This window comes from Sceloporus occidentalis, unplaced genomic scaffold (genome assembly GCF_023333645.1).
Source record: "Sceloporus occidentalis isolate IW3139 unplaced genomic scaffold, rSceOcc1.0.p SCAF_26, whole genome shotgun sequence".
NCBI lineage: Eukaryota > Metazoa > Chordata > Lepidosauria > Squamata > Phrynosomatidae > Sceloporus > Sceloporus occidentalis.
Genome location: NW_028317006.1, coordinates 292327 through 307832, shown reverse-complemented (window position 1 = coordinate 307832; position 15506 = coordinate 292327). Strand labels below are relative to the sequence as shown.

The window sequence follows — 15506 nt, the reverse complement described above, 5'->3', positions numbered from 1 at the left end:
CTGTTACCCAATACCAGCGCTGAGTTATTTTTTAAAGCTCTTTTCTTGTGTGTGACAACAGGTCAGGGTGAAGAGGAGGAGGAGGAGGAGGAGAGCTGCCTGCAGATACTGGAGCGAGAGGGACAGGCCAGCCCACAGCTCGAACTTCAAGCAGCGCTCACAACTCCGGCAGGGGAACGATCTGCTGCTTCGCACATCGCCTCCGCCGTGTCGGATTACAAAACGTGAGCGGAGGAGCGGATCGGGGAGCACGGAGCCTTCCTTCCATCTGCACCGCAGCCTCAGCCATGGGAAGCCGGAGCGGGCTCTTTGTCCTGCTGCAGACGCTTAGCACCTACCTCCTTGCCCGAGCCTCCGAGGAGGTCGTTCCCAGGGTCACCGTACACTACGGTAAGTTAACGATCGCACGATCCACGCTGCGCACCGGGGGCTGCGATCGGGTGTGATTGAGCAGGGACCTGAGGTCAGGGCAGTGTCTGAAAAGTCATATGGTTTTTTTGTAACGATGCTGGATAAGCCCCCAGCACAGCGATCTCACTTGTACCCCCCGATGTCAGGTCTCCCGACCCCCGTACCCCTCATTATCGGCTCGCATGTAATCAGCGAGTTAAAGGGCTCTTCACTGAGTTAACCCATTCCGTGCGGGAGGGCATGGCAGCTGCTGCTTGTACGCTATTGGAAGGCTATCGGTGCAGCGTGTTTGTGTGTTGTGCATGTGTATACAAGGAGTGTGACGCTAAGCTTCATGTCATTGTCCCGCGTACACTGAAGGGTTAATGCACCAAATGTTCGGTAGTGTATACTAGGAGCGTGACACTAAGTTGCATGTCATTGCCCCGCGCACACTGAAGGGTTAATGCACTTTGCACACACAGTGATCGAGGCTCGGCCTCCTGCCTCTCTCTCTCTCTAGTGACCTTTGCTATGTTACTGGAGTAAACTCCTAACACTGACGGGTGATTAGGAAAACATTTTTATCTCCAATCCTGTTAATCATTTCCAAGGTGTTAACTTTTTCAGGCTGCAGTGGACATAAGACACAGAGAGTGTTAGATAAGTGGATCAGCTTCCCGGCAGAAGTGGTAGAGGCGAATTCAGTGATGGTATTTAAACATACACAGACATGGAGCTATCCTGAATCAAGACCATGAGGTTTGAGTTCTTGCATCAGGAAAAACATGCAGACTAGATGGGCCAAGAGATTCTCATCTGCTGGCAAATAACATGTGTCTATGGCAGTCAATGTGAATGTACTAATGTTTACGGCATGTGAGATGTAGGCATCAAAAGCCAAAGTTTGGCGGTTAAACAAATGCAGTGCGTCTATGGTATGCCCATTGTACGCTGCTACGGACTATGATAGCACCATGAATAATATGGGATCCTGGAATACACTGTAACCCAATGTATATACACAGCAGATTGCAGTCGGTTTCACGCAGGTGCCCTTATTTTACCCAGCCTCGGTGCCATGACACCAGCCGCATTACATATAGCTTGTTGTAAAACGTGGCTGTGTACCTGTCTTTCTCTTGTGGATTGTGGCACGCGCTTCATATACCTTCAATATACTTAAAATGGAATTTTAAAAACTTCTTCGATACAATCTAGTCGTTTGTTATAAATAAAGGAGACGAATAAGCAACATACTGAAAGCATAATGGGTTTAAAACGATTCGATTTACGGGTAACGAGCGCTGCAGCCTTAATGCCCGTCTCTCTTATGGATTTAATCGGAATTGAAACGGTCCTTGTGCATTAATCTATCTGTTCTTTGATGTGCGAGGGTGAGGTCTGTGCTCAGAACTCGCTGTTTTTAAAAGCTTCTTTAATGAACTTAAAGGGAAAGAAAAGCCTTATAACAAATACCCCTTACATTAAAGGCAGCGTTGGCGAATGCGTTGAAACTTGCTGCGTTTAAATAAAAAAAAAAAAAGCCAAATTCAGCATTTGTGTGATATATTATGAACCTCCTTCTTAAGCCGTTGGGCAAGCTGAGCTTTAATTGGCCTTAAAGGGAAAAAAAAAATAACTATATAGAAGTTCAGGATGCCTGTGATGTTTAAAAGTGTTTCGCTTGTATTGCATGTATAGTCACTTCCGCCATACAAGAAGTGGGACATAACCACATCCAAAAGAGCTGATCCTAAGACTCTTGCCGTATTAACCTTTAATAGCCCATCTATGTAATGGCTCTAATACTTGCCCTAATTGAAACCTTGACTTGCCATTACTTAAAGCTACACTTTAGGCACCTGCATTCAAGCAGGGACATATTCTTGGGGTTGGACTTGTTCCTATTCTACACTGCTGGGAGCATGTATAAGCTGGTGCTTTTGCTATCAGTATGTTTTTAGCTTGATATCCCTGCTTGGATACAGGTGACTTGATTAAGTGTATCTTTAAATACAGATAAGTCACATTTTCATGAGGACTAGCCTGAGAGCTGTTTGGGTAACACATTTGGCAAGTAACTACATAGAATCTTCATGATGGGCTATTAAAGGGTTAATCTCATTTAGAAAGTTCCCAGGCATGGACATATCCCCGGCCTAACTGGAAGTAGAGAACAGGTGGCGAGTGTTTATTTCATGGCTTTCTGAATGTTTGCTAGTAATGAGCTGTTGAATATGCCCTCTTCAGAGGAGCATCAATGGTTATGTCCGGCTGTCAATCCTAGCCCAGGAGAGCAACTATCCAAAAGATTTCCTCGATTCACTGATAAATGTTAATTTCCAGTAAAAATGGATATTGCCATATTGGCCCCGGAGAAGATAAACTCTTTAGAGGTTTCTGATAACAATATATGTATAATTATATATATATATATATATATATATATATATATATATATATATATACATATATTGTATATGGCTGCATATATATATATGTGTGTGCGTGTGTGTCTCATAAAGCTATTACCTTTGGACAATTAGGACAATAAAGAACGCATGGATATAATGAGCTCATAGATTCTCTACTAGGTACAGCCCTTTGTTAAGGTCATCGGATCGGTCATATCTTTTGGCATATGAGGAGTATTGTTTAGAGCTTGATGGTCTGATATAGAGCACCATTGCACAAGAGTGTTTTGATGGTCAATATGTCAATCTTGTTTACCATAGAAACGCTGGCACGTTCTTTCAGCTAGTATGGCTAAACTGGCCCTGTATAATGTATAATTCAGTGGTGTAAAGAGACTGGAGAAAGTGCTGATTTAACTATACATTAAACAGGGCCAGGTGGACAGAAGCTTACTAAGGTGGACCTTTACAATGAATAGTGAATTCAAGTAGATAAAACCACAGCTCTCCTGCGGACTCTCCGAACATATCTCTGTTTGGTGAATAGCCCCCTGCTTTGTTTATAGAGTTAATAATATCCACCACGTTCCATTTGATAATATGCCGGCATGTTGTGCCAGTCATCATGCCCTTCCATTAGACACTCTAATAACTAATATTCCTCATATGTAATAGAGTCCGTAGGATATGCTTTACGTTAATGAACGATGTATATGTCATAATATACATTTTACCAGCAGCCTGTTACAGAAATCCAGGAGGTTCTTTTTTTATAATGTATCATTTTAATAGCAGTAAAGATAGCTGCTCGCTGTAATCTTATTTCATGAACTGCGTACATTGGAAATCCCATTTTTTTTTGTTGTAAAGGTATTTTTTGGAGGGGTACTTAGCATTTGTATTTTGTAACATCGGTTCAACAGAAGGCTACACGAGGGCTGGCTTGTCTTGCAATGGAGTGGTGTTCCGGGTTTGTCTAGCGGTGCGTTCTGGAGACTAATTATACAGTGATCTTGGTCTCTGTCATTCATCTGGCAGTTGGGCCCCGTCATGTAACATTATTGGGCAGTTGGGCCCCGTCATGTAACATAATTGGGCAGTTGGGCCCCGTCATGTAACATAATTGGGCAGTTGGGCCCCGTCATGTAACATTATTGGGCAGTTGGGCCCCGTCATGTAACATAATTGGGCAGTTGGGCCCCGTCATGTAACATTATTGGGCAGTTGGGCCCCGTCATGTAACATTATTGGGCAGTTGGGCCCCGTCATGTAACATTATTGGGCAGTTGGGCCCCGTCATGTAACATAATTGGGCAGTTGGGCCCCGTCATGTAACATAATTGGGCAGTTGGGCCCCGTCATGTAACATAATTGGGCAGTTGGGCCCCGTCATGTAACATAATTGGGCAGTTGGGCCCCGTCATGTAACATTATTGGGCAGTTGGGCCCCGTCATGTAACATTATTGGGCAGTTGGGCCCCGTCACGTAACATTATTGGGCAGTTGGGCCCCGTCACGTAACATTATTGGGCAGTTGGGCCCCGTCACGTAACATTGGACAGTATTACTCTGTTAATGCTGCCGGGTTGAGATTGCATAATTTAGATACTCCAGAAGAAATATTGGTGAAGATTACTACTAGGAAGAAATGTAAAGCGATAGTAAGTGCATGTCTAAATTTGTTAATATCGGCAGAGCTCCCGCATTCGGTACCTAATCCTGTGTTCCGTATTTTATGGCTTAGTTTAAAAGGCTGGCTATGAATTTACACAAATCACCAAACAATTCCCAAAAGCAGACATTTTTTACGCTTGTTATATTTGCATGGAATTCTGTATGATCATGTCTGTTCTAGCAATGGCCTGTCTAACTGTGATTACTGTCAACACAACCAAGCGCTGACCTTAAAGACTCCGTTGGGTAATGTCATCTCCCCAAACTCCAGCCGTTTAGTAACTTTACTTTGTATGGGATCTCTGTGATGCCCACCTAGTTGAAACGTCATAACTGTTGTGGTCTGCAAGTCCTCTCAGGATTTTGAGATTTCAAATCTGACAGCTGCACGAATGTTTACTTTATTACAATAGATTAGCTATGCTGATGGCTTAATCCCTGAAACGCACCGTAACCATGGAAACAATCAACACTTTAACCCGCTCATCACCACGGTCATGTTCACTGTGTTGTAAATGAGGTTACGGCTCTCCAACTATTGCCGACGGGTGAATGTGGGGGTTCTCTAGGGTGCTTTTTGGCAAAATATGGAAAACTTGGACTTGACTTTGGGTTGTAAATGTTTCTTTAATTCTGTTGTCGGGGGGGGTTTGTTCAACATTTTCATGACGTCTTTTATCTCAACGAACATAAACAGGCATAAATCTCCTCCAATAAAATATTCAGATCCAGCTCAACATGTAGAGAACTAGAAGAGTTAAAAATGTAAAACTAATGGCTGCAGCTGTACAAAGTCAGGGTTTAGTTTACAAGCCCCAATCTTAATTTTTTTAAAGCCAACATAGCATCATAATTTGGATCTAATGCCCCAAACTTGGCCTCCACAAACTTATTTAAGTATTTTTTAATGTTTTTTTTTTTTTTATGCCCCCCTTCCACTCTCCATGATTTATGTCTGCTAGATGCGTCCGATCACTGGCAGTAAGTCCGTTCTCGTAGAAATCGGTTTCAGTGTGAAACGTGCGTGCGTGCGTGGAGCGCTATTATACCGTAGGAGATTAATTACACTTAACTAATATTGATTTCTGCTTAGTCTTTATGTACTCAACGCATCGGCTGTAGACGTTGGATTGAATAACACCTTAACCCCGTGAACTCGAGGGAAGGAGATGTGTGCAGAATTTCCCCACCGCCTCTTGGGTAATATCGTGCCTGGGGCAGCTGACATGGCTTATTATATTATATGTAGGGAGGAGAGCGTATTTGAAGTATACGGTTATCCATCCATCCGCCCACCACTCCCCTCCGCAAACACCTGTGCGTACCTGTACAATCTCTCGTGCATGCATACTACTGGAAAGCTCAGAGGGCTATTTACTATACCTTAGGGGCTCAGTATATGCAGCGATTCTAGTGCAAAGCTAGAAAATGTGGTCTTCTCACCATAACGATCGGTGTAGATGTTCCTGATGACCGGGCCATTGGTTGCTATGGTGCTAAAACCACTTTTTAAACTAAAATCCCGTTTTAGTTGTTGGTTAAATATGACAAATGCAAATCCTTTTTATCTCGCTGCTTTTAACTATACATTATGAAGGGCCCCGGTGAGTTTCTCAAGCAAGAGGAGACAAGTCAGCCGTGTGCAGCGGCAGCAGCATGTTTAGGCAAAAGACTAGGCCATCAGAGGGCTGCATGTGAGTGAGCGGAAATCAGTGCCACTACTTCCAAAAATGCGCCAACCAGCCTCTTCGTTCTCCCATGACCTGCGTCTCTTCCACTGTCCATTACCTCTTCCCTCTCCTGGAATTCCCCTTCTCGTTCTGTCAGACCTTCTCTCTCTTACTGTAATTTCAGATGCTCTTCTTAAAACCCACCTTTATCATGAACTAAACAACCTTTCTGTCTAACTCTCAACCAGCACCCTAAACATGCAACCAGCAACTCTCCATATAACCATTGCTTCAATCACCTCATCCTCTCCCACTGTCACAACCCCCAACCACCGAATAGATTGTAAGCTCACGAGAGCAAGGTCCTCTTCTCCATCTGTACCAGTATGCCCTATCTTATTATTGCTAATTTTCACTACCCCCTATTGTAACGGTGCTACAAACTCTGCGGGCACTAGAGAGATAGGTGACCTTTAATGTCTGCGGTCAAGACTTGGCCCATCTCTGTTACATTAGACTCTGCTCGTTACCTTAATGATAACTGACTGAGAAATCCTTTGTGACAGATTAATTTGCCTACATGATAAAATGATGGCGTGTATCTCTTCTTGGACTACAGCAACTTGAAGCGTTCAATTTTTCAGGTCGATTAAGATACTTTTTTTTTTTGTATCCTGGTCCCCGAGCCAAATGTTTGAACAGTACCCTAGTAGCGTTTTGTTTACTGCCAAATGCTATAAACCTTTGAAATTAAAAAGGTACTGAATGAAATAACCCCTTGATCCAGCAGTTACTCCATGGGGTACACTTTCACAGATTGGATGGTCCTCGGCCAACCTGCCCCCTCTTAATTAACTCTGGCTACGTCTCTGGCCATGTGGCAACTTCCTAACTATAAAAGTCAGTTTTTCTCAGCCTTTCGTGCCAGGCGGTTTGCTTTCTTTGTCACACGCGTTACTTTTCCTACGTGGAAAATACTGTCACGTTAGGTTCTCTTCCTGGAGCGCCGTTCAGCTTTGACTCGGAGAAAATTAATTTAGATTTATTTAGTCTCTTCGCGGAGCAATAACGTAGCAGCGGCAGAATTGTGTGCTCAGATTTTTTTTAATTAACTTCTAATTTTGGGAGGCAGCCAAAAATATCTTCTCTGCGGAAAGCGATTTCTATCTGCAAAATGAAAAACGTACTGCTTGGTACGTAGGAGAGCACAAGAATCATTAAAATTTGGTGTCAATATTGCATGTTTTGGTCCTCCGTGGCTTGGTTTGGTCCTCCTATACCCTGGAGAAATATATAGCGTCTGTATTTAATTTGAATGCATGCCTTTTTTGACTTTTTACTCTCCAATGTTCCAACAGATCATGGAACCCACGTACTGAAATAAACTCCAGAAAATAGTGATTTTGTTGGTCTTGGTTGGACATTTATGCGTTTCTCTGATGGTGGTCCGGAACAATTTTCACAGATGCTGCAGACCACAACTTCCTATTGTTGCATGTTTAGCGCACAATTTTTCTTATTCTTGGATAAGCATTATGAGAGTTGGTTATTGAGTGGTTGACGGCAGCTGGGGAAACAGAGGTGGCCTTTCTCTGTGAGGGGTCCTTCCTGTTCCTGATCAGGATGTTTGGATTCTGAAACCTTAAGGAGGTCAGCGGGCCAAAATATCAATAGGGACCCAAAATAGTTTGAATTGGTAAGCAAATGTACCGATGGGAAAAAGTAATGTTAAGAATTGACTCGGTGGGAGAGGTTGCTTCTCTTTCCCATGCGGTTTCTGCATTTTTAAGATATAGTTCAAGAATGGCTGATTGGAAAATGTGCATTTTGGAGTTTATTCAGAGATGCATCACGGCTGGGGTACTTTATTTCATGTAAAATAAACTCCTGTAGGGAATCCTGTGTGCTATGTCTCTAACTGACTCATGAATATTGCAAGCAGCTGAAGATGCCTTGGACTCTGGAAACAAGTCCGGCAGATAGTTGCTCAGGCTGTTGACTAGCGGCTGGTTAGCTGTTGGCGTTGGCTTTTCAAAGATGATGGATCCAGACAGGGTGAGTTGTTTTGATCGGTTGATCTGGGAGGGGCCGCTCCTGTTCCAGCATGTTTTTTTGGCTCCAAAATAGTTTCTCTGTCAGTTATAGAATTTTATAGTGAAAGAAAGGCCTTTTGAGAAGTAGATGTGAATGTCTTCATTGGAGGAGGCTGGGGTGCATTGTCTGGCCTGGCTGTGTTTCCTTATCTTCTCCACAAGGTCACAAGGTGTTAGTCTGTTTATTGTGGGAATTTAGCTCTTGTAAACAAGTGTTTTGATGGATGTGAAGATTGCGGGCCCCTGTATCACATTTCTGGGATTTCTGGTGGCCAAACGCAGAGTGTCGTCTCCTCTGGAAAAAGGTGATATGCAGCTCTCTGCCAGATGTGGCCCTGTGATTCTAAGGCTTCATAGAGTATGCTTCTGAATATTATGTGATCCTTCACGTTAAAACATGAAGTGAGAAAGCCTTCTCTGTTTTAATACAAACCGTTCCGGATCCAGCCATTATTCCCACTGCTCGTCTGTCACGAAGAGAGATATAGCGGTATCTTGGAGAGGTTGAACTCTATGGACTTGTGTCCCCATCTTAACGATGTAACTACTGGTGTGTGCGTGTTTCCAGTGAGGCACGTACTCCCAGTATATGACTATTGGCATTTGTCTAGAATGATTTACCTACCATAATCCAGAACTGTCCTTATCACCCTACATGTACACAGCGATCAATAACAGACCTTTCCATTAGCTTGTGTTCAGTCTACATAAGCAAGCCACGCTTTAAATATTACAGTTTAACATAAATCAAACCTTCAAAAAAATAATTTCAGCAGGTTTTAGGCAGCGATTGTAATGGGTGAAGTTGGAATCTCCATTTCTACCACTATAAAAGTACAAAGAGGAGGAACGTGGTAAGATAAACTCACAGCCTACGGATGGGCTCCTTTAATACCTGGGTTCTATCTATCCTTGGTCATCGGAAGGGTCTTTAAAATGTTTTCTTAGTATCGGGTATTAGTCTTTTAGAATATGGCTGCATGGTACCAATGTTTTTAGACACAGGCTGGAGATGTTATATAAATCCAATTTTCTTTTATTTTTTTGCAAGCCACCAACTGTTTCCATGGCAACAGAGAAATGTATAATTATTATTTTTTTTTTTAGATCCTACGTGTCTGGAAGGTCTTTATGCCCCCTGAACTCTATTGCTTGACTGCATTTTTTATTTTGAGCAATGCCTTTAACGAGTACAGGTTAAAGCTGTGTAATCATTAACCTTTTGTCCATGAGATGAGATAAATAAGTTTGTCTGGTGTGCTGAACTTTTTTTTTTTATTGCTAAAGTGATTAACATATTGTGCAACAGTCACTGATTTCCATGGGTTGGCCTCAGTGTTTCACAACTTGATTCTGTATCCAAGGTCTTAAAAAGAGGAATTTGTAAACTACATTCTCCGGCTTGTATTAAGAGTATTTTTTTTTGTATTGATCGTCCTCTTTTATGTAAAACAATTTTTTTGTACTTTTTTGTGTTCTAGAATACAGGTTGAGCTTTAGATCTGTTCTGCAAATTCAGGGTACCTTTTTTTTACCTATCCCATGCATGTTTAAATTCTTTTGCTGTATTAGCTATCTATTACTTCTACTGGGGGGGGGGGGAGGCTGATTTATTTTTCTACCGCATTTTAGGTTAAGTTAAAAAAATAAATAAATGGAAATTGTCCGTCAGAGCTGATGCTCATCTTTCCGGGTTAAATCCATTTCTGACAAATGTTTGCAGAATTTAGGAGCCTGACAGACCTGTTTGGGAGCTGTGAAGCCTCCATAGATGTCTGTTAATATGCAAGCAAGACCCTGAAGTAATACGGCTAGTCTCCCTGGGGTAAATAACAGCTTTTTTTTTTTTTTTCTTCCTCATATTTGAAACGGTGGAAACCTAGCCAAGGTCCGTAGAGACGTAACATTTGCGCATTATCATACCCGGGAACTCAATGGGTTTGACCTGGAGATCTCTGCATGAAGCACTGCTTCTCCGGTTCTCTCCGTCAACATCTGAATCCTCCGGGTCGCGAGAGCGGGGTCTTGACACCCCTCGCCCATGTCCCTTTTAAAAGGGGGTGTTTCCCGTGATGTCAACGGGAACGCCCACTGATGTCAGTGGGCAGTCCTGGCCGGGTCCCGCAAGGCTCCGGGTAGCTGGTGCTAAGAAGTTCCCAGGTGTGCGCATTATGCTTGTAGTTGGAAGCTTTAAAGGGAAGTCCTGCGGACATGCCTGGGGAACGCTCAGGGTGAAGCTCCACTTCTCTGGGTCGTCGGGTCAGTGAGGGAAGACTCCGGGTCGTGTGAGCGGCGTTGCGGTGCTCCCCACTTCCTCATTAAAATAGCGTGTGTCCAGTGATGTTGGCAGGGCTGTGCACTGGGGCGTAAAGGGGGCGGCTGAAAGTTCCCAGGTATGCCCATGGCCTTACAGTGCTCTGTATAGTTAAGTAAGTGGCAAAACTTATTTTTTTTATTTATTTTCAATAAACGCCCTTTTATCTGCAGACCTGGAGGTTGCAATTTTATGCAATTGAGTGACTTTCCCTGCTCAATACCCCAATGAGCTGTCTGTTTTATCGCGGTGTCTAGAAGTCCCAACGAAATCCTTTCCTCCACAGACTTTCATTAGTCAGTATGTCTGCCTGGGTGATTAAGACCTATCCATTCTTTTAGTGTTTGTTTAGTAGATTAGGCTAAGATTAATAGCGCTAGAACACAAGTGACTAATATTCAGCCATCTGAAGTAAGTTCTTTATGTGATGTGAGGGAGCTCCTCTTTTAAAGTTAATCAGTCATACTACAAGTTAGCATGGAATCTGATCTAAACCTCGCGCATACTCAGAAAAAAAACAAGTTTAACGTCAAAGTGTGTTAAAGTTTACAAGTGCAATATATTTAAAGCATGCGCGCTGTTTTAGTAAAATGGAAAACCTATATATAGTGTGCAGTTTTACTTGAAAGTTTGTTACAGTCTTCATATTTTTTATTTATTTTTGCCCCATTTTACTTTGTAAAAACTGTTAAATTCCACGTTTCCAGGTTGTGTCATTAGGGTTTTTTTAATGGCTAAATTGGTACAATTTTATAATCCCACTGCTGTGTTAAGAGAAGCCAGATACTTGTCATTTTAGTACCGCTCACCCCCCCCATATGTTATTCTGAAGTTATTATTACTTACAGTTTTGTTATTGTGTGTCACTTTAAATTATCCTTCTGATTGTAACAGCGCTACAGATAAAATAAATAAATGTAATGTAAGTTCCTTCTTTCATAGTGTGACTGCTCAGTCTTTCCATCCTTCCTCATTGAATGTTGGGTTAATGGTTATTTAGTTCCAATAAAACTGTGGGAAGTCTAGTTGATGGATGTCCAGTTGAAGAGGACTTTGAACCAGGCCGGTATATACAGGGGGACCTTTTTAAAGGGATATTTATGCTGCTTTAATAATTCTGGATGTTTAGATGTTGGAGCTCTCATAAGCCCACCATTCTTGGGATGAGGCTAGATGGCAAGTTCATGGGTAGGGTCTTCAACTTCTTTTGTATGAGTAAATATATATCTGCTTCATGTATTTATTAGCAACCTCATATTTAAATTGGACACCTCCACAGAATATGCTGCCACTTAATAAGTAAAGAATAATAATGTATCGGGGCTCCTTGTGTATACTATAATTTATTAGAAGAGAATATTCGGGGGGGGACACAGCTTCTCGTACATTGTCGGGACATGTGGGGGGGAATTAACCTATTTTGTAATATTGGTGGAAAGTCTTCCGTACACAGGCTTTCCACTGATGACATCGGAGTTACTGGACAACATGAAATGGCCATGGAGGTAGATGAAGCTATGTTGTTACTTTTAGCGCTGAAAGGTTCTGCTATCCTTCTTGTGTCCTTAAATGCGATGCTCATATTGCTGTTAGTATTAAGGCTAAAAATACTTTCAAAAATCTACTTTCAGCCATTGACCTTGTGCATTGTTTTTCCAAGAGCTGAGAAGGAAGCTTTTTGTTGGCAAATTATATTCCTTCAAGCACTTTGTTAATGTGTCCCTTTTAACAAACAAATCCACTATGCCAGTTGGGTGCCCCCTATATACAATTTATTATAATGGATCTTTATCTTTTTACTGTTTTATGATATTGTCTTTGTCTTTGTAATGGCAATTTTTGGGAAATATCCTTACCTTCTGATTTCTGGCGATTAGTGTGATTTATTTACTATTGATTTCGATAGCCATGGGTTCGGTTGACAGTGATAATTGTTATGAATAGCATTTGGAGAACTGAATTGGTTAATATAACTACCCACCCATTCTTGTGCTTTTATTACATTGATGTTACATGTGATAAAATTGTTCTTGGTTTTATTGAGAAGCAGGGCAGCTTAACTTTTACAATCCATAGGACTTGGAAGCACATTATGTTTCTGGGAATCGTGATGCCATGTACTGGGGGGGCATCGCTGAACGTTGGTTGGTTTGGCAGCAGAACACGTATGTGACATTGAAAAGATTCAATTAAGCTCCGAATTCACTGTAAAAATTGCTCTTAATGCTTCTGTTGGAATACTGTAGGTACTTTTTGTGTGCCTTTCTAGCACAAAGTTACAGTGTAGCGCCAAGTTAAGATCACGTCCCTGACATGGTACCTGAGAACATTTCCTTCAAGTTTATTGGTTTAATCGATTCATTCTTGATGGCTTAAATGTTGTAGCTTAATCAGATTTTCTGGGCCACCTAGGCTAGTGGTGGTCAGGTTGTAAGAACCAGGCAGGCCAGAGTTGGTTAACAGACTAGGATGATCAGATTCTTGGCAAACATTGGAAAGATTTGGGGTCACGTTGGCTGAATTTGGTGAGGTTACACTGGAATGGAGAGTTACTCTGGAATGGAGGTGCCTACCTTATGGTACTGGAGTCCTCCCAAGTGGCGTTTTATTACCCACTAATAATAAATAACAAAAAAAAAAATCACATGGATGGGTGACTAGTTTAAGGTCATTTAATTAATACTTATAGTGACTCATTTATATTTGTGATTAAACTCCCAGTAGGTCAATATTTACAAGTCTCAGGCTGTGCTGTATCCAAATGGCAGACAGCCATCGCCTGAATTACTGCCCCTTCCATCCATCCATCCGACTTCTGCTGCTTGGAATTTCATGCTCCATATGCAACACTGGGGGGTGATCCTTGCTACCCGGTGGCATTGCCCGCTAATATTTCTAGTTCTCCAGCATCCAAGGGCCCTGGGGTGAATTTCCATGTATTTGCCATCACTAATGTAGTAATCTGTAGAAAGGTTTTAGGAAAAGATACCTGGATGATGTCATAGATACTGCGCATGTCCACCACTTCTCGACGCATGGATGTTTAATATTCTTAGTGGTGACAGGCCGTTCACCCTTTTAGTCAACACCACTTGCCATTTCCTGTACTAGCAAAGCAAATTAACTTTATTCCCCTACAGCGATGGGCCATATAGCCTAATCTCTTCGATTGATGATGCATACATTAATCAGACAGAAAGTTAATTATTACTCACTCGCACAAATACATTTTACCTTAGACAGAGCTGACACGATCGTCTGTGAGCAGGTTTGCTGGTTAGCGCAGACGTTCTGACAGATGCTGATGGTTTTCCACTCCCAAGTGTTTGCCATTCAGGGAAGGCTATTTATCACAAAAAAGCAATTCCTAAAATAATTTTATTGTTACCCAACATTTGTAGACTAGACTGCACAATCTGGCAGAGAATTAATAAAATCTTATCATGTACAGTCTCGTACACCACAATTTTATAATTTGTGCAGGCTTTGACCCCAAAGGAGATACTCTTTTGGTTCTACAGGTAATGTGCTTTTATTTTTATTCTTTTAATCAGAGTTATCACTCTTGTGAGCCCCAATCTCAGTTTTAGACTGTATTTTCAGACAACTAATGGTGTTTTCTGCCCTTTTGGCTCAAATGAAATTCTGAGGGCTTTTTTATATTCAGAAACGAAATCGGTTGTCATTCATTTACTCATACTCACATTCTCTCTCCCTTTGTCTTGAAATGGCCATGAATTTATGTGAAGAATTAGAAGACATTCTTCCGTTTCTTCTAGATTATAAGATTATGATCCTGGCCTCTTCTCCTTTACTCTGTCCAGGTTTGAATGAAGCATGGCGGTCTGCCAAGCTATACAATATAAATTATCTAGGCGGCTGCCTTGGGGGCTTAGCTGGTTTGGGACACCCCTATCGGGGTCTCCTTTAGGTTTTTAAGCCAGAGATGGCCCACCTAAGGTTCTAGAAGCCCAAGGGTATACTATGTATTCATTCTTGCTACTCAGGTTGAAAGCCTTGTGTGCCAACAAGCAGTTTAGTGGTTAATCTTGATATGGATCACAAATGTCTGCTTTATTGATGTGACTGATGCCACATAAATGTTACCTGTGACCTCATTAACCTCTTGCTGTAGTGAAGATCACTTCTGTCTTATTTACATACAGGGCGTATTGTACGTAAATTAAATTTAATTAAAACCTATATTTTAAATTATGGTTTAAATAACATTATGACAATTAATACTAATTGTTTAACTAAAACATAATTATGTACTGAAATATTTACGGTACTTTAATATTTAATTTTAAATCACAACCTTATATCACCTTATATTCCCCTAGGAATCACTGATTCCTAGGGGAAATTATTTGTCATTACTGCCCCTTAAAACATTAATTGATTGTACGTACATTAAATGACATTATATTTTATTTATAAAGCAGCAACAGATTATATGGTAGGATATCTTTGTGCTATATTTTTTTATTTCAAAATGTTTTATTTCTACAAAGACTCTGAATGAGATGAATAAATCATCATTTTATCAACTTTTATTATTGATCACATGACCACACATAACTACACAATGTAGACATTGGTTTAGATGTTGTGTATAGTACTAAAGGGAAATGTTCCGTAAAGAGGACAGAACGCAGCATGAACGGCACTTAGCTCACATGCCATGTAGGTTCGCTCGTAATTCCACTAACACAGTATCAGAATCCCATTTTTAAAGCTCTGTGAACCAACCCAAAGTTGATTTTGGCAGACGAGTTTGCTGTAAAATTGTAGTGTTTTGTTTACTTTAAGTTAAAACCTCTTTTTAGTGTTCGTAGTAGAATAGCTATAAGTACAGTGCAGATCTGTGAGCCGCTGAGGGTCTGTCCCATGGTGCCAGGGCTAAAAAGTGCTTTCACGGTTTGTGAATTTGATTTCATTAAACTCT

General features: G+C 41.4%; 1 protein-coding gene across 1 annotated transcript in view; it reads left to right on the top strand.

Annotated features, from left to right (window-relative positions):
- Positions 1–287: 287 nt before the first annotated feature.
- LOC149299976 (semaphorin-4B-like) overlaps positions 288–15506 on the top strand; it is a 29419-nt gene continuing 14200 nt past the window's right edge. Inside the window, exon 1 of the mRNA XM_089485482.1 lies at positions 288–390. Within this exon, the coding sequence (XP_089341608.1) occupies positions 288–390 (103 nt within the window). The remainder of the gene's footprint in view (positions 391–15506) is intronic.